Source organism: Onthophagus taurus, chromosome 2 (genome assembly GCF_036711975.1).
Source record: "Onthophagus taurus isolate NC chromosome 2, IU_Otau_3.0, whole genome shotgun sequence".
NCBI classification, from domain to species: Eukaryota; Metazoa; Arthropoda; class Insecta; order Coleoptera; family Scarabaeidae; genus Onthophagus; species Onthophagus taurus.
Window position 1 is genome coordinate 17,434,564 of NC_091967.1, and position 15,520 is coordinate 17,450,083.

General features: G+C 32.5%; 2 protein-coding genes across 2 annotated transcripts in view; both read left to right on the forward strand.

The window, feature by feature from the left end:
- The window catches only part of LOC111428817 (cellular communication network factor protein Ccn), a 70,391-nt gene extending 64,182 nt beyond the window's left edge, over positions 1–6,209 (forward strand). Inside the window, exons 3-7 of the mRNA XM_023064518.2 lie at positions 389–557; positions 812–903; positions 4,952–5,081; positions 5,143–5,339; positions 5,721–6,209. Of these exons, the coding sequence (XP_022920286.1) occupies positions 389–557; positions 812–903; positions 4,952–5,081; positions 5,143–5,339; positions 5,721–6,125 (993 nt within the window). The 3' untranslated portion in view covers positions 6,126–6,209. The remainder of the gene's footprint in view (positions 1–388; positions 558–811; positions 904–4,951; positions 5,082–5,142; positions 5,340–5,720) is intronic.
- Positions 6,210–9,563: 3,354 nt separating this feature from the next.
- LOC139429170 (uncharacterized) lies at positions 9,564–10,033 on the forward strand. The gene is made up of 2 exons (XM_071194679.1): positions 9,564–9,670; positions 9,733–10,033. The coding sequence occupies exons 1-2, from the start codon at positions 9,600–9,602 to the stop codon at positions 10,031–10,033; spliced, it is 372 nt and encodes a 123-aa protein (XP_071050780.1). The 5' UTR covers positions 9,564–9,599.
- The last annotated feature ends 5,487 nt before the right edge of the window (positions 10,034–15,520 follow it).

Genomic DNA, 15,520 nt, shown 5'->3' on the forward strand with positions numbered 1-15,520 from the left:
ACTGTGAAACCCTAACTTAATATTTACATGTATTAGAATTAGTTCGCGACTTAGCACATAAAAGACAAAGTAAATCGTATCGTATTATAGTGATGAACGATTTTAAACTTAAAGTAGACAACTTAATGTACGTTTCTCTCGGGTTGTAAAGAACGTTAAAAGCTAAAATCTTTCCTGTCGTCAATCCCAAACTACAAGTTAAAATCCATGATGTGGTCCTCCCATTTCTTGTTTTTCCAATTCAGCACTTTAAAAGTAACATCGATTTGAACAAGATTTATAACATTCTTCTACTCATTTTATTTTATTGTAATCGTAAAGAATTACAAGTTCAAACACAAATATTTTGATTAAATTGATTATTGAATGCACTATTCATTTGTTACAGGAAAGATGTGCGTTTCCATGCACATGTCCATCACCACAAGAAATTTGCGATGAATGTCTAGAATGTCCAAGACAACTTGGGGAACCATGCAGCGAAGATAGACCATGTGATATGCAAAAAGGTCTTACATGTAAATATTTACATGGTGATACAGAGGGAACTTGTAGAGGTACGTGTTTTACAAACTTAGCCATAAGCATGTTTTCAAGTTATCTTGTAAAACCACTCGCTCTAAATCTGTCAAGATTCATTTATTTTACCTATTGTTAAGCTTAAAACCGCGGTGTGCGTATATTCTGTAACACGTCTAAACGGGAAGAACACCTGCACTAGCTACCATAGAGAGACAGACGGGCGGTGTGGCAGCCAGCGAGCGATTTCCACGACGTAATATTTATGACTTGGGCATTGCCATTGTTGCAGAGTCCGGCGGCGTGCCATGCATCGTCTACAACAGGACGTACGAGCACGGGGAAACGTTCTCCCTGGACTGCAGGACACAATGTGCATGTCAGGTGAGATTTTATTCGTATGCCGTTTTCCTTCCCTGACACGTACTCTCCCGTTCCCAACGGCAGTATACAGCGAAAGGTAAAGGGAAAATTGAAAACTGCAACTCTTATCCAGGCTCCGGATAGCTGAAACATCTTTATGGTCCCATTGCAGATATGCGCAGACGTAAAAATCGCAATAGCATTCTTGAACGATGGACGTAAAGTCGAGCAAACAGTACTATATAGGTAGTATATTCGTTGTAGAATAGGGTAACAAGAACGACAAGTTGAAAAGACCTCCTAACTTTCTTAAGTTTACTCAAATTTTGTTTTCATGTAAAACAGAATGGAAAACCGTAAGTTGGATTTACTTGAACATAAATTATTCAAAATTATATTATTAAATTCTTGTTCAAATCTTCAACATTGATCACTAAGCAGTTTATTAATTACTTTTCTTTAACTACAAACATATTTACCTTAATTTGAAATAATTTTGTGACCATAAAGTTTGTAAATATTAAATTCAATATGTACGAATAGAAATACAGAAATCTTATATATAAAATTGCCTCTCACGTAACTCTCGGAATGCAAGTAAGCCCAGTTTACGATATTGAAATTCTGTGAATTTTTTTGGCAAGAAATACTACCATTTCGTGAATTTTAGAATGCATACTAAATCTGGTCTACTAGCCCCTTTAAACAGGTTTAAGGATATAAATTTACTTCTAAAATACCCAAAGTGGGGCGCACCTGGTGGAAACTATGTAGGTAGCAGTATGTTTACGACGAACACCATCTGGCGTAAGAAAACTTACGATTTTATCAAAAAGTTCATACAATATTTTTAAGATTCAAGATTACCATTAACCTCAGAAACAGCAATAACTAAATTGAGGTGTAATAATAGAATACTATAAATATGTAGCTTCCCTATCAATAATCTTGTAAATACAATATCTACATATGGGAAGCTTTGTGTAATTTAGATAATTTCAATATATAAAATGTTTATTATACAGGGACGTCTTTATAATAAATATAAATTTATTTAAATATGTCACAAATACTTACATCTTTTATGCAGTAATAAACGACCTTTTTTTGAGTATTAATAAAAAAAATAATCTTGGCGGTTGCATGCTACTGCTAAGGTTGCTTTTAATCCCATTGAGTTTCCAAACTGATGTTTCGCCACTACAATTTATAATCAACAATGCCGCACACTTATGGCAATATTTGGAAATAAATCTTCTAACTTATGTGTGATTAAAATCCTTTTCTCTAGATTTTATATAATCAATGTCAGTGGTTTGAAATTTAACACAGTTTATAAGCAGAGTTGGGCAGTAGTTAACTACGTAGTCAACTACTTTTTGTGTAAAAGTAGTTGTATTCTAACTACTTTTGTTCTATTGGTAGTTATACTCGATTATTTTATGCTGGCATTGTTAACTACTTTAGGTATTTATGTTTATTTTAATTCCTTTTAAGTAATTTAACTACTTTTAAGACAGTTTAAGTACTTCCAAATATCTAGTATGTACTTATGTACACAAGCCGAATTAGAACCTATGGTTAGAACTTGCTTTAGAAGTACCAAAAGAATCTGACTTTTAAGCATAATTTATGTCTAACAGTTCAAACAGTTGTTAATTACTAACTAGAAACCTAGTTACCTTTAAAATAAGCTTTATATAATAAAAAGATGTTTATTTTATTTTGCATTTATTTATTTATTATTTATTTACCTTTTTATGCATTTTTGCAGTTGTAGGTACGGCATTGAGTTTTTAGGCCTCAAAAGTGCATTTTATTATGTAGTTAACAATGTAGTTAGATATTTAACTACTAACTACTTCGTAGTTAGTAATCTAAGTATCATATTCTAAAAGTAATTTAACTACCAAGTAGTTAAACTACTTTTTGGTGAAAGTAGTTAATAATTATACTCCACTACTTTTTTCAAGTAGTTTGCCCAGCTCTGTTTATAAACCACTCCTTCAGCGCTGACTGTAGTAAGATTATGTAAAAAGTCGAACTAAACATTGATATTTTTGTAGTTTACAGATTCTTCAAGGTGAGATATTAATATATCTATAATTTGGTAAAATACCTCCACCTGAAATCTTTCCTTACGAAGGTCCTTCTAAAAATCTTACAAGGGAAGTAACACAACTGTGGCACGCCAAGAAGAAGAACATTACAACTTAGCCATCTATGTACGATGTGCGCAGCTCAGTGTAACATGGAAACAACAAGGTTCTTCCAATTTATTTAGAAAATGTATACATAGTTTTAGGTTTTAAACCACAACTGAAGTATAATGAAACAATTTTTTAGCCAGATAAGCTAAATAGTAACACTAGCACTGGAACTAACAGCAGACTTAGAACTAGAAACGTTTCGGATGGCATGTTGCAACGTTCTTCTTGGACTTTGGCGTCTGAATGTTGTTTATACCAAGAAATGATCTGAGCCATAAAATGCTCCTCTTCTTGTTTTGACACCCAGGACGCCACTGGTAACTCTTTTGTCTATCATAGTGTGGTCTATTTGATTTTCTATACTTCTATCTGGTGATATCCATGTTGTTTTCTGGATGTTTCTGTGAATTAAACATATTTAGCTTACTGTCATATCTTTACTAGTGGCAATGTTAATTACGAATTCTTCATTGACATTACTTTTTCCGTGCAATTAGTGTTTTTTAAGTGTCTCCTTTACTGCTCCTTCTTTCCTAGTTTAAAGAATTGTGAAACCCTTCTTTGACATCTTTTTTCTTACTTCTTTATGGGACAGTGAACATTTATTAGTATTATATTAAAGAAACAAGTGTTATACAATACTTTTAAAGTTATTGTCTACTATGAACGCCACGCTAAATTCTCTATTTCCCCCATCAATTCATATTTCCTTAGTTCGTCGAGCAATGCTATGTTCCGAATATATATTCCATATTTCTTTGCATGAATCGTATCCGAAAACTTCCTCCAGTGCGAAACATTTCTTTAGCACATTGCCCTAAACTCAAGAATCTGTAATTCTTACAATTTCAGAAACGTGGTTAATATATTATCTGACCTCACGTAATTTGAACTTTAGCCTGCAACAACACAGTCATAACTCCTATAAAATGGAGAACGAAATGAGAGATTAACGTTAGTCAATCAGTTTTACCAGAAATGCATTGAGAGCTAAGCAATGAAATATAGAAAAACGCAGTCACCGGAGTTAATTCGGGTTTAAAACTGCTTTTTCCGCAAGCCTGAGTTAATTTGTGGGACTTACAGTTTTGAATTTCTATATAAATACAACCGAATATACTCGTGTGCTTTTTCCTTTCACAGTAAAAAAGTTGCCATCGGTGAATAGCTGCTGTTCTGATTGAACATTACATATTTACATTTCAGTTGCCTAAATTTCTTCGTGCTTTTTTTATCTACCATTGATACATAATATTGTGAATGAAATAAATAGATATGCTAAAAGTCATTATCGAAGCAGAGAAAAGACTTTGGTATAGCACAAATTTAAATAAAATTAAGGTGTTTTTGAGTATTTTACTTTTGCAAAGAATAGTTAAAAACCAGAATACTATTTTGGACTATTTTTTGAGCAAAATGATTGGGGAACGATTGGAGGTGATGAAACAGTTTCTATTTATTTGATTTTTGTCCGAAAGTAATTGAACTCTCCATTGAAAAATACAAAACTACCAACATTTCAAGAAGAGGACGGCCATCTATCATCTTAACACCATTGAAATTATCAACAAGACATTTTCCACCATTTGTGCTATCAACAGCAAAGAAAGAAAATGCAACTCGATACTGTTTCCTCTGCTCAAAAAAGAAGAATGAAAAGAGAAGATGCTGAATATCACATTGTTCTTTGTGTCATTGTGCGTTTTAAAATTTACCATGGTGCTAAATTTTAACTAAAAACTTATTTTTTAATATTTTTTTAATCATTTTCCTGTTATTCCTTTCAAGATTTGTTCTGCCTAATATAAAGTTGTTCCTGATTGTTAAGTCTCACGTTAAATATTCATGTTCTGTTACAGAACGGGACATACGGATGTTCCTCGTTGTGCCCACAGGAACACATATCACCGAAGGGGTCGTGTCGACATCCCAGGTTAGTGGATGTACCGGGCCAATGTTGTAGAGAATGGATGTGTGATGGTCAAGCAGGTAGCAATATTTTATTCAATAGTATCCAGTAGGAGTAACGATGTAAATTTTTCTTTGATAGAACAGCCACCATCGTGTCAACCGGCGTTTTCGAAATGGTCGCCGTGTAACAATGATTGCGGCGGAGGTTTATCCGTACGTCGCTCTAATGTTAACGCAAAATGCGAACCGGAAACTGTAACCCGAATCTGTCAAATTAGGAGGTGTGACGACGAACTTTCACCCATCATTTACCGCAACACGCAACACCACTTAAGGGTACGATTTATAACACTTTATTTTGCTTCGTTTAGTATTCGGAAATGATATTGAAAACGTTTCCAAAATACTCTTTAGTCTTTATATTGAAGGATATTCTTTTTTTCAATATTCATCCACTCAGTAAATTTGTAAATAAAAATGTTGGAATATTCTACTTCAACAAATGGAAAAACAAATGCGAAATCAATAATAATAAACCGAATTGTACTCGAAATTGTAGTAGTTCATATTTCGTTGTTGATGCCCAACTGCATATGAATTTAATTGGCTCTTATTGTTGTGTTGGGTAACCCAACAAATAAGGTCAATGATATTCATGCCAGTAGCAAAAACTATTGACCTAATACATTCATCCCATCCATTTCAACTCATTTTCAGAGAGGACATGAATGCAAAGCCACACATCGTCTTAGTTCAGCTGTAAATTTCCGTTTTGGACCCTGCAAAAGCCGAAAGAGATTTAGACCGAAATTTTGCGGGCTATGTCCTGTACCTGGAATAATTTGCGAACCCATTCTAAGTACGACGGTAAAGGTGGAATTCCTTTGTGAAGGTACCCAAAAATCTGAGAATGTGAACGAGCTGCTTCCGGAATATCTTGAACCGGGTGAAGATGTTTGGCTTGATGAAACACCGCAGAAATGGTGGGATTCGGATTACAGGCTTCTTACCGTTTCTGTACAATGGGTCCTTAAGTGTCGGTGCGGACCAATTCCCGCGGATCCTACTTCAAGCAGTGGTGAAGTAATTTTGCACCGTGTCCATAGAACTGCCGCACCCTGAGAAGAAAATCGACTAAGAACGTATTTATACTTGGTCCTCATATCAAAAATAAGAAAATAAAACAAAATGTGAAAGAGGTAGAATGAAACCAATCAATCATTTTTGAATAAGTGAAATCTCTTAACGATTTATTTCTTTTCGGTGTGATATTTTACACGAGAAAAGAATTCGTTTGTTTTCGAAAAAATTAAATAAATATTTTTCGTGTAACATATCATTAAGATTAGAAAATCCTTTCCAGAGACGTAATTACCAAAGACAAAAACCCTAACGATAACAATTATTTATTACGAATTCTTGTAGTCTCTGGTAAGGTGCGTTTTAAGAATCTCACTATATACAATATTTAAAAATATTATCTTGTGCCTTTTGATACTCGATCAAGATACGTGAAGAGAGATGGACATTGTTTGTGACATGCATGTTGGTACGTATTAAAAAATGGAAGAAAAAAAAATAATGTGTAAATATATTTCATAGGCGTACAACTTGTTAAATAATAACAATAAACGGATACCTAGTCTTATAAATTTAGAATGCGCGGGAGACGTCGATGTATACAAAAGAAGATGAAATAAAAAATAATAGATTATACGTGTTCTCTCTTTATACACATTTCGTACGGAATTTGCATGCAATGTATATTCTCCCGATCGATAATCTAAACTGACTATGGTTTGTTTGCAGATGACGGAAAGTTTGCATTATATTAGTATAATGGGCAAACAACTAACAGTATCCTAAAGTCAACCTTCATATTTTTTAAAATCTTTTTAATCCTTTAACGCACAATATTTTATTCAAATTAGTTCAAAATTTAAAACAGCTCTGGTTTAGAATAAACAAACAACCAATTTCAAAGAGAATAATATAACATTTCATACATTAAACTGCGTTAAAGGATTAATTCCTGTACAAAGCTAATAACTTAGAGCTTATTGTGACAATAGAAATTATGTAAAATAAGACAGTTTGGAAATAGTATCCGAAAAATAATAATATACGAATAAGAATATATTGCATGCGAATTCTGATGTATTTATTCACGTGAAAGTTGGCTCAGATCACACCAACTCTGTTCTGGACATCGGGAAAGTCGTGATTGTAATACCCTGTTAGTAATATTTTGTTACCTGTTTCATATAATACATGTACATTTTTGCTATAAGTACCAAATAAAATGTAATTCACTAGGGTTATTTTCATTTTTTTAATATTAATTATCATAAACCTGCTATAATTTACCATTTATTTTGGTAAGTATTTAACAATTCATATTTATAAAGTGATGCTTAACAAAATAATAAAATATAATTAATAATAAATCGTCATCAGAAACGTGTTAAAATATAAATTGTGAAATAAACGGGATATATGTATATAAAATACAAAACTGGTAGAGGTTGCTGAATTATTAAAAACATATTTACGTTTATTCATATTTATCAAAGTTATTTAAAAATAATTGTATTTAAAATGATTTTAAATTTAGTGTATTTTAAAGATATAGTTGTTTTAGAGTGCGGATATTTTTGAAATACGCAGTCGCAGAACTTTTATCGATTAAAACGTTTCCTTATCCTTGCCATTGAACTTGCAACTTTTCACAATGTCAATGACATTTTATAATGGTTAATTTACAAACACCAATTCTTATTATATCTTTGATAAAAATTTGAATGTACTTCAAAAACTTTAATAAAGAATGTTTAGAAAGTAAAATGTACTTCTGAAACAACCATTAATATTAGTGATGGATCGGATAGCGATTTTGCGAAAAGCCGGATATCCGGTTATCCGGCATATCTATCCGGCCATTATGGTTATAACTTCTGGTGCATTTCTGAAGTGATACCCTACATTGCCATATCATTGCGATATTTGAATAAGAATGAAATTAAAAGAAAGCTGATAAGATATGGCAACTTATTTGGATCCAAGATACAAAATTCACTTTTTTGATGCTGATTTAACTCACGAAGCAACTCTAAAAATTTTGAGCAGGGCATTTTGAGATTTGAGCAGGGAAGAAAGACAAAATATGTGACTGCAAAATGGGTGTCCAGCACATTTTTCACATATTACACGTGAAGCTTTAGATCGGGATTATGCTGGGCGATGGATTGGAAGGGGAGGTCCAATTTCCTGGCCTGCCAGATCACCTGATTTAAATGCATGTAGAAATAGTAGCCAAGAAACCCTTTTAAGATGTAAAGAAAGTTTTAGTAGAAGGGTTAATAAATGTATAGAAGTGAATCAAAAACATAGGGTGCCATTTAAAAAATTAGTCCTTCATATGACCTTGAAAATAAAGCCAAGGTTAAAAAATGTTATCGTCATATAGTTTCCCCCTTCGCATAGAACAACTTTTGTTTTCGAGATAATCGCTTGTCTCACGTTAAATGGACCACACTGTATATCTTCTCCATGATGTTTGAACAGCTACAGTAAAACTCGTTCGTTTCAAAGAGTTACGATAAGCGCACATGGGCAGCAGCGAATGCAGAAATTGTCATTCATTTTGCGGAAAATCGCCAGCGTTTTATTTGCTGTGTTCGGTGAATCGATTTGTTTTAGGGATTAGGCAACTGATTACAACGAAGGGATGTTTCAATGCTCGTAATTCCCATCTGTGGGCATCGGAGAACGCAAACTTGTAATGCCCAAAATCAATTTTTCGAATTTATACCTAGTCTTTCTAGAAAAAAATCTTTTGGAACTTTTTGAAGACGCTGACGTGTTTAGATATATTGAAACTTTTACTACTACTTCTCAAGGATAGCTACAAATAGAACCGCTTAAGGTATTAAGTCCTCAATAGCTAGAATGAATCATCCAGAATACTTGGAGCAGTGTACTTACGATGCAGATTGCTTAGGATATGATCCAAATTGTATTGTATTAACCTAAACTCTCTCCATCCTTCGCCTCTCTACGACTTTAGTGAAGGCCCCCGTTGTCATATCGTCAGCCCAGAATTAATTTGTTCTAAATCACATTTTGGTCCTTTTGAAGAAAATTACATTGAAAATATCAGCAAAAATAGCTTGTTCTAAATCTATTCAGACATTAGAATTTTATCTAGGTTCAAATCCAAATTTTTACTAAATATTTGTTCTATATCCAAAATTTAGTTAATACTTTGAAAAATATGTTGTTCCTTATATGAACTCAGAATTATAATGTTCTATGAACCAAGTCCGTCATATTTTGTTCTAAATCCTCTCACTCTATACGATAACAAAATTGTGCTAAATTTTATCAAAGGCTAAATCGCTAAATTCATTCAATTTGTTTTGGGGATTTTGACATTAAAAATCCGTAGTTTTAATAATTGATTCCGCCGCCAGGGGCGCCCTTATGTGCATTTCCGTCAACTGTCAATTCCTGCGTTATTAAATTTGAAAAAGTGACATTTATTATTCTCGTTGTATTTTTGAGTGTTTTTTATATTAATAAGAACAAAACATAATAATGACTAGTACGACGAGTTATATTCTTCCTAATAATAATATATCGCCTAGTTGTTGTTCCGAACTTTTGAGGTAAATAAACAATAATACCTATTCTAATCTAACTTTTCTAACTATTATTTGCCACTTTTTAGTAACCAATTAAATGACTCAAATCTAATCGATGCTGATGATAGATTAGATGTAGATAAGAAAAATAATTCTAATGGAAGTGTTGATGAAGATAGAATTGATAGAATAAAGAAGTTGAACAAGAAACGTAAAAGAAATCCTTCTTCGTGGAAACAAAATATAAGAAAGAACAAAAGGCAAAGAGGAGAAGAATACATAGATTGTAAAGGAAATTTAAAACCAAAGAAGAAAGTAAAAACTGCGACATGTCATACAGAAAAATGTAGTTTCAAATGTTCATATGATCCCTCTCTTCTCCATTAATTGCTTAATGGAGAAGAGAGGGATCATATCCATAATCAATTTTGGAATTTGGATGACAAACGTAAACTCCATTTCTACTCACAGCATGTCAAACGTATTGTTGTATCGCTACGCAAAAGAAGAAATTAGTAAGAAAACATACAGCATAAATACTATTTCTATGTATCCGGAGTGGAAGTTCGAGTTTGCCAAGAGAATTTTCTGAATACATTGAATATAAACAAACAACGGATCTACTATTTCTTCAAAAATAATATGAATGAAAATGTACCAAGAAGTCCTAAACATGGCAAACATTGCAAAAAAACTATTAGTGATGAGCAAAAAGACAAAGTAAGGGCTCATATTGGTAGCTTCCCAGCAGTAGAATCACACTATTGTAGAGCACAAACTAGTAAAAAGTATTTGGATAGAGGACTCAAGCTCAAAAGAATATATGAATTTTATAGGTCTTCGTCTAAAATTCCAGTAAAATTTAATACATATTCTCATATCTTCAATAATGAATTTAACATTGGATTTTTTAAACTTAAAAAAGATCTTTGTGATAAATGTGAATTATTCAAAACCACTAAAGAACCTTCCCCAGACGACATTAATAAACACGATCACCACATCCGTCAAAAAGAATTGTGCAAGAACGAACGAGATAGAGATAGAACAAGATTTCTTAATGATGTTCAAGTTGGGATTGTGACATTTGATTTACAAAACACATTTTCACTTCCAAAAGCTAATGTTTCCAATTTCTATTATAAGACAAAACTTTCGTGCTACAACTTAACCGCGCATTTAAGTAACACAAAAGTAGTCTACAATGCACTTTGGCACGAATTTTCAGCAGGTCGTGGGGCGAATCATATTGCTGCTGCAATTTTTAAAATCCTAACGCAAATTATGATTGATAATCCTCAACTCAAAAGCCTTATTCTGTGGTCTGACAGTTGCGTTTCACAAAACAAAAATTCGATAATGTCCTTCGCCTTACAATATTTTTTAAACTCTATAAAAAGTAAGGATCTCGAGACGATAGAACAAAAATTCAGCGAACCAGGACATGGAAATATTCAAGAAATCGATAATGCACATAGTTTAATTGAGAAACATATCCGCAACATTGAAATTTGGAGTCCCATCTCATTAGTTCGTCAACTATTATTGATTCCCTCATCTTGGAAATTAAAATTTAAAGTCATTCAAATGCAGCCAAATGATTATTTCGATTTTCAAAAGATTTCAAAAGCTTTGAATTATAAAACTATTCCTTATACTAGACTGAAACATATAATCTATAATAAAGGTAATATAAATAATATCGAATTTCGAGAAAAATTTGAAGGTGATTTTACAAAAGCAAAAATGTATCGCTTTGTATCAACAAAGAAAAATGAAATAAAAGTGGTTCCATATCACTTTTCAGAAGAACTTCCCGTGGCGAATCAGGAGTTTAAAATACCGGAACTAAAGAGAAAACATCTTTCAGAAATTGTGTCATATGTGCCACATGAAGATGAAAAGGCGTTTTATAATGCACTGCTTTCAAATAAAAAAAGTGCAGTAATAATTGAATAAACTAAGAAAATACAATAATAAATAATATAAAAAAAATAAATCTTTTGTTTTAGAAAAATTACTTATTAATGAATTTATCTATTAATTCTTGTTAATAATTATAGATTTCATTACTTCCAATTAAAATTATTTCATATAATTTGTTTTTTTATCAAAGAATTCCTTAGGCGAATTTATTTAAAAAAACAAGTGGATATAGACTAATTAGTTAATAAAAAAATGTGCAATATCCCATATAGTTTTCTAGAAATAAGGAAAAGTCGAAATTTGTTCTAAATCCAAAACAATTATTTCAAATTTTCAGTACATTTCTTCAAAATTCATATAACAGACGACGAATTGCATTACATTTTATATATATCTTTATGAAGAGTAAAGATTTTTGATAATACATATAATTAAAAGAAAGTATAAAAAAGTAATGAAATCCGTAAAGTCCAGTTTCCCCAACATTGACGTTTTGGGATAAATCACAAGATAATTCTAGGGTGACGATATAACAAAGGAATTTGTTTCGCAGCATGTCACACATTTACGTCTAACATTAGAAAGGTTCTCCTCCAAGCAATGACAAACTTCGGGTACTTCGTTGTCTTGTTCCTTACCTTCCTTCAGGTCTAGAAGTTTTTCAACTATTTGTTTTCTGAATTCAGTTATGGCATTTTATGCCTTTCTGTAATAACTAGGAATATGATATTCACTAGTCCGATAAGTTGATAAAAGGTTAATACACCGCTTCCACATCACACTTATCTTTCTATTTCAGAACGCCCATACTCGAATTCGATTCTTTTCAGATAGACTCCAATAGTTTTTGAAGATTAACTTGTTAGCCCATCTTAGAGATTTATCTAAACCGCGCAGTGTCTTCCGAATTGTCACATGGCCTGATGATGAGATATTACAATTTACTCTTTCCTGATGAGATATTACTTTGTTTTACAATTACAGATAATAGTAGGTAAAAAATGACTCTTTTTCAATTTGGTTGCAAATATAATAAATACACATATACATTCTTAACATAACAGATAAATAACAATTAATGACTTTTAAAAATTTGTAATTTAAACTTTTAGACTGAATAGGACGCACATTTATAATCATTCAACTATGCATCAACGTTGGTAACAGTTACACCGCAAATCATAGGGGAGGTAATTGAACATTACTCACCAAAGCTAACATAGTTAATCGCGATAATGAGAATATTCTCGATTGAAATTCTGCCATAATCAACCATACAAATCAATATAAACGCAGAACACCGATAATTTCATACAAATAAACTCCCAGCACACATTATTTTATTTCCGGTATAATTTGAAATACCCACAAACATTTTGATATGTAGGATGAAAATAAAATATTTTAAAATTGTTACTTAACGAGATTGGCAAGGATTCAATTGAGACAGACAAAGAGGGATACAAAATATTTTATTATGATACTCTTTCTATTACATACTTTGAAAACGTGAACAAAGATAAGGGACCGCCCGAATCCCGGGCGCAGACCAAATCAGACGGCAATTTGATGGTGTTTTAGTATTCAAAGATGCATCTAGATAGGAATTTCCACGCGAGTCGCGGTCGCCTCGAGCTTTTCACGGGGGAGCACAAATTGAACCCCCAACAACGTTCACCTCCGGTTCCCGTGTGCAAATGGAGGCACAATCAGAACACGGGCTGCCTGATATCGGCACAAAACGTTCGTCGGCCAACTAACTATATGGAGTGTGAATATATTTCAAGCTTTATTTGTGCGCACAAACGACCATATACAAAGAGCAGTAATTAATTAGGTGGTGAATTTGAGGTTGGCTGATTTTGTAGTTAGATTATGTTTTATCCTTTATGCTCTACAATTTTGTAACATTTATGATTATAAATAGAAGTTAAAAAAAATCAACTAATTCTAAATTATGTATTATGAAAATTAATGTAGAAAGTTAATTAGTGTATTTTTTGTTTCATTCGATCACTTTTCTTAAAACATTTTAATATGAAACAAACTTTCTTAAGAACACACAGCTCGCTAATCCGGCATTCACTAATCCGACACGTCCAGTAATCCGGCGTCTGACAACTATTATATCTAACTCTATAATCCGGCACTCAATAATTTCTATAATCCGGCATGTTTATTATTTCGTCACATGGCGTTTGGACGGTTCTCAGTAACAATAGTTAGTATAGGTGATTCCCACGACTTTCTGTTATTGCCTCTATGTATAAAATTTTCATTCATCCAGATTGAAATGGAAAGTAAATTAACAAAACGTAAACACGAAAGCTAAAAAAATGGAAATTTTAAGAAAGTTGGACATAAATTTGCGACATAAAGAAAAATCGCAAAAAAAATGATTCTTGTGTTAAACAAGCTGATTCGAGAACGTGCAATCGATAAACATTAAAGGTAGGAGAATACCCAGATATGGAAGATGCTTTATACTCTTGGTTTCTTCAAGAACGACGTCGCAACAAAACTCTCACGAAAGACATTAGTCATTATCCATTAAGGTAAGATATGGTATTAGAATGTTGACTCTAATGGGAGAAAAACTGTCGCGTAACGATCAGGTCTACAATTCCTCTGAAAGTGGATTGTTCTGGAAAGTTTTGCCAATAAAGACATACGTTTACAGGGAGGAGCGGGAAGCACCAGGCAGAAAAGTGTCTAAAGAGAAGGTTACTATTATGCCTTGTGCCAATGTTGATGGTACACTAACTCCAGCTTTTATTTATAGGCAAAGCGAGACCTAGGCCATTTAAAAATATCTCATATACAAAACCCAAAAGAAAGCATGAGTTGCCAAAGAAGTATTCTTAGAATAGGTCCATAATGATTTTGTCCCAGTCAAATGATAAAGACTAATTTGCAGTTTTGCGAGAAGATAAATTTAAAAGGTAATGGTAATGTACCTGAGAGGACAATATAATCGTTATGGCAAAAGTTGTGGTATTTTCTTTTTAATAATATAGTTTGTTTATGTTTTCCCGCATAGTATTTTTTTTTGCTATCAAACCCGCTAATCCAGCATTGCTAAAAATGTTATAGTGCCGGATTATCGAGCTTGTACTGTAATAAATAAAATTATTAAGGAAAACCCAAAAATATCCCAATTATCAGTTTGGTACCATTTCATATATCTCGCAGAAACTGATAAATAATCCAAATCACCACATTTCAAAATATAATCAATCCAAATTACAAATTTTTCCAAAGGTGAAAACTCGATGCAAGGATTATTAGGCATGATAGAGATACAACATAGACTTGCTGCAGAAATAATCATCTACACTTCTACATATAGCTTTTATACAGACTCGATAAATATTTAATATAAACTTAATAAAGATTTAGCTTTATAAACACGTTGAAGATTTTATGTAAAGATAATATTGAATTTATAAGAAGTTATCTCAATGAAGACTTCGTGCAGTTATAATAGACACATCTAGGTATAAAGCATCTATCACATCAGAGACATAGTGGATGCAGACTTCTAAAACTTGATGCAGAGTCGAATACAGTTGAAAGGCTTTGAAGAAGTCTTGATATATTCTCAAACGTGGTTTTAATGTAGACGTCGACAAAGGTACTTTATATGGAGTTATCAGCAGTTTTGATAGAGATGCAGACTTGTAGTGGAGACTTGATCCAGAAATGATAGAGATTTAAATTGGAATTCATCCAAGGATAATACATCAATCAAATCAGAGGCATACAGCAGATTTGATACAGACTTCAAAACCTTGATACAGATTTAATAAGTACTATATGGAGATTTTATGCAGTTGTGATAGAGTCCTTATAGGATATATATACACTCTTAGAGTTATAGGGGTTTGACTCTGTATAAAATTGATTTAATAGAAACACTGTAAACGACTTCTGCAGAAATAACATAGA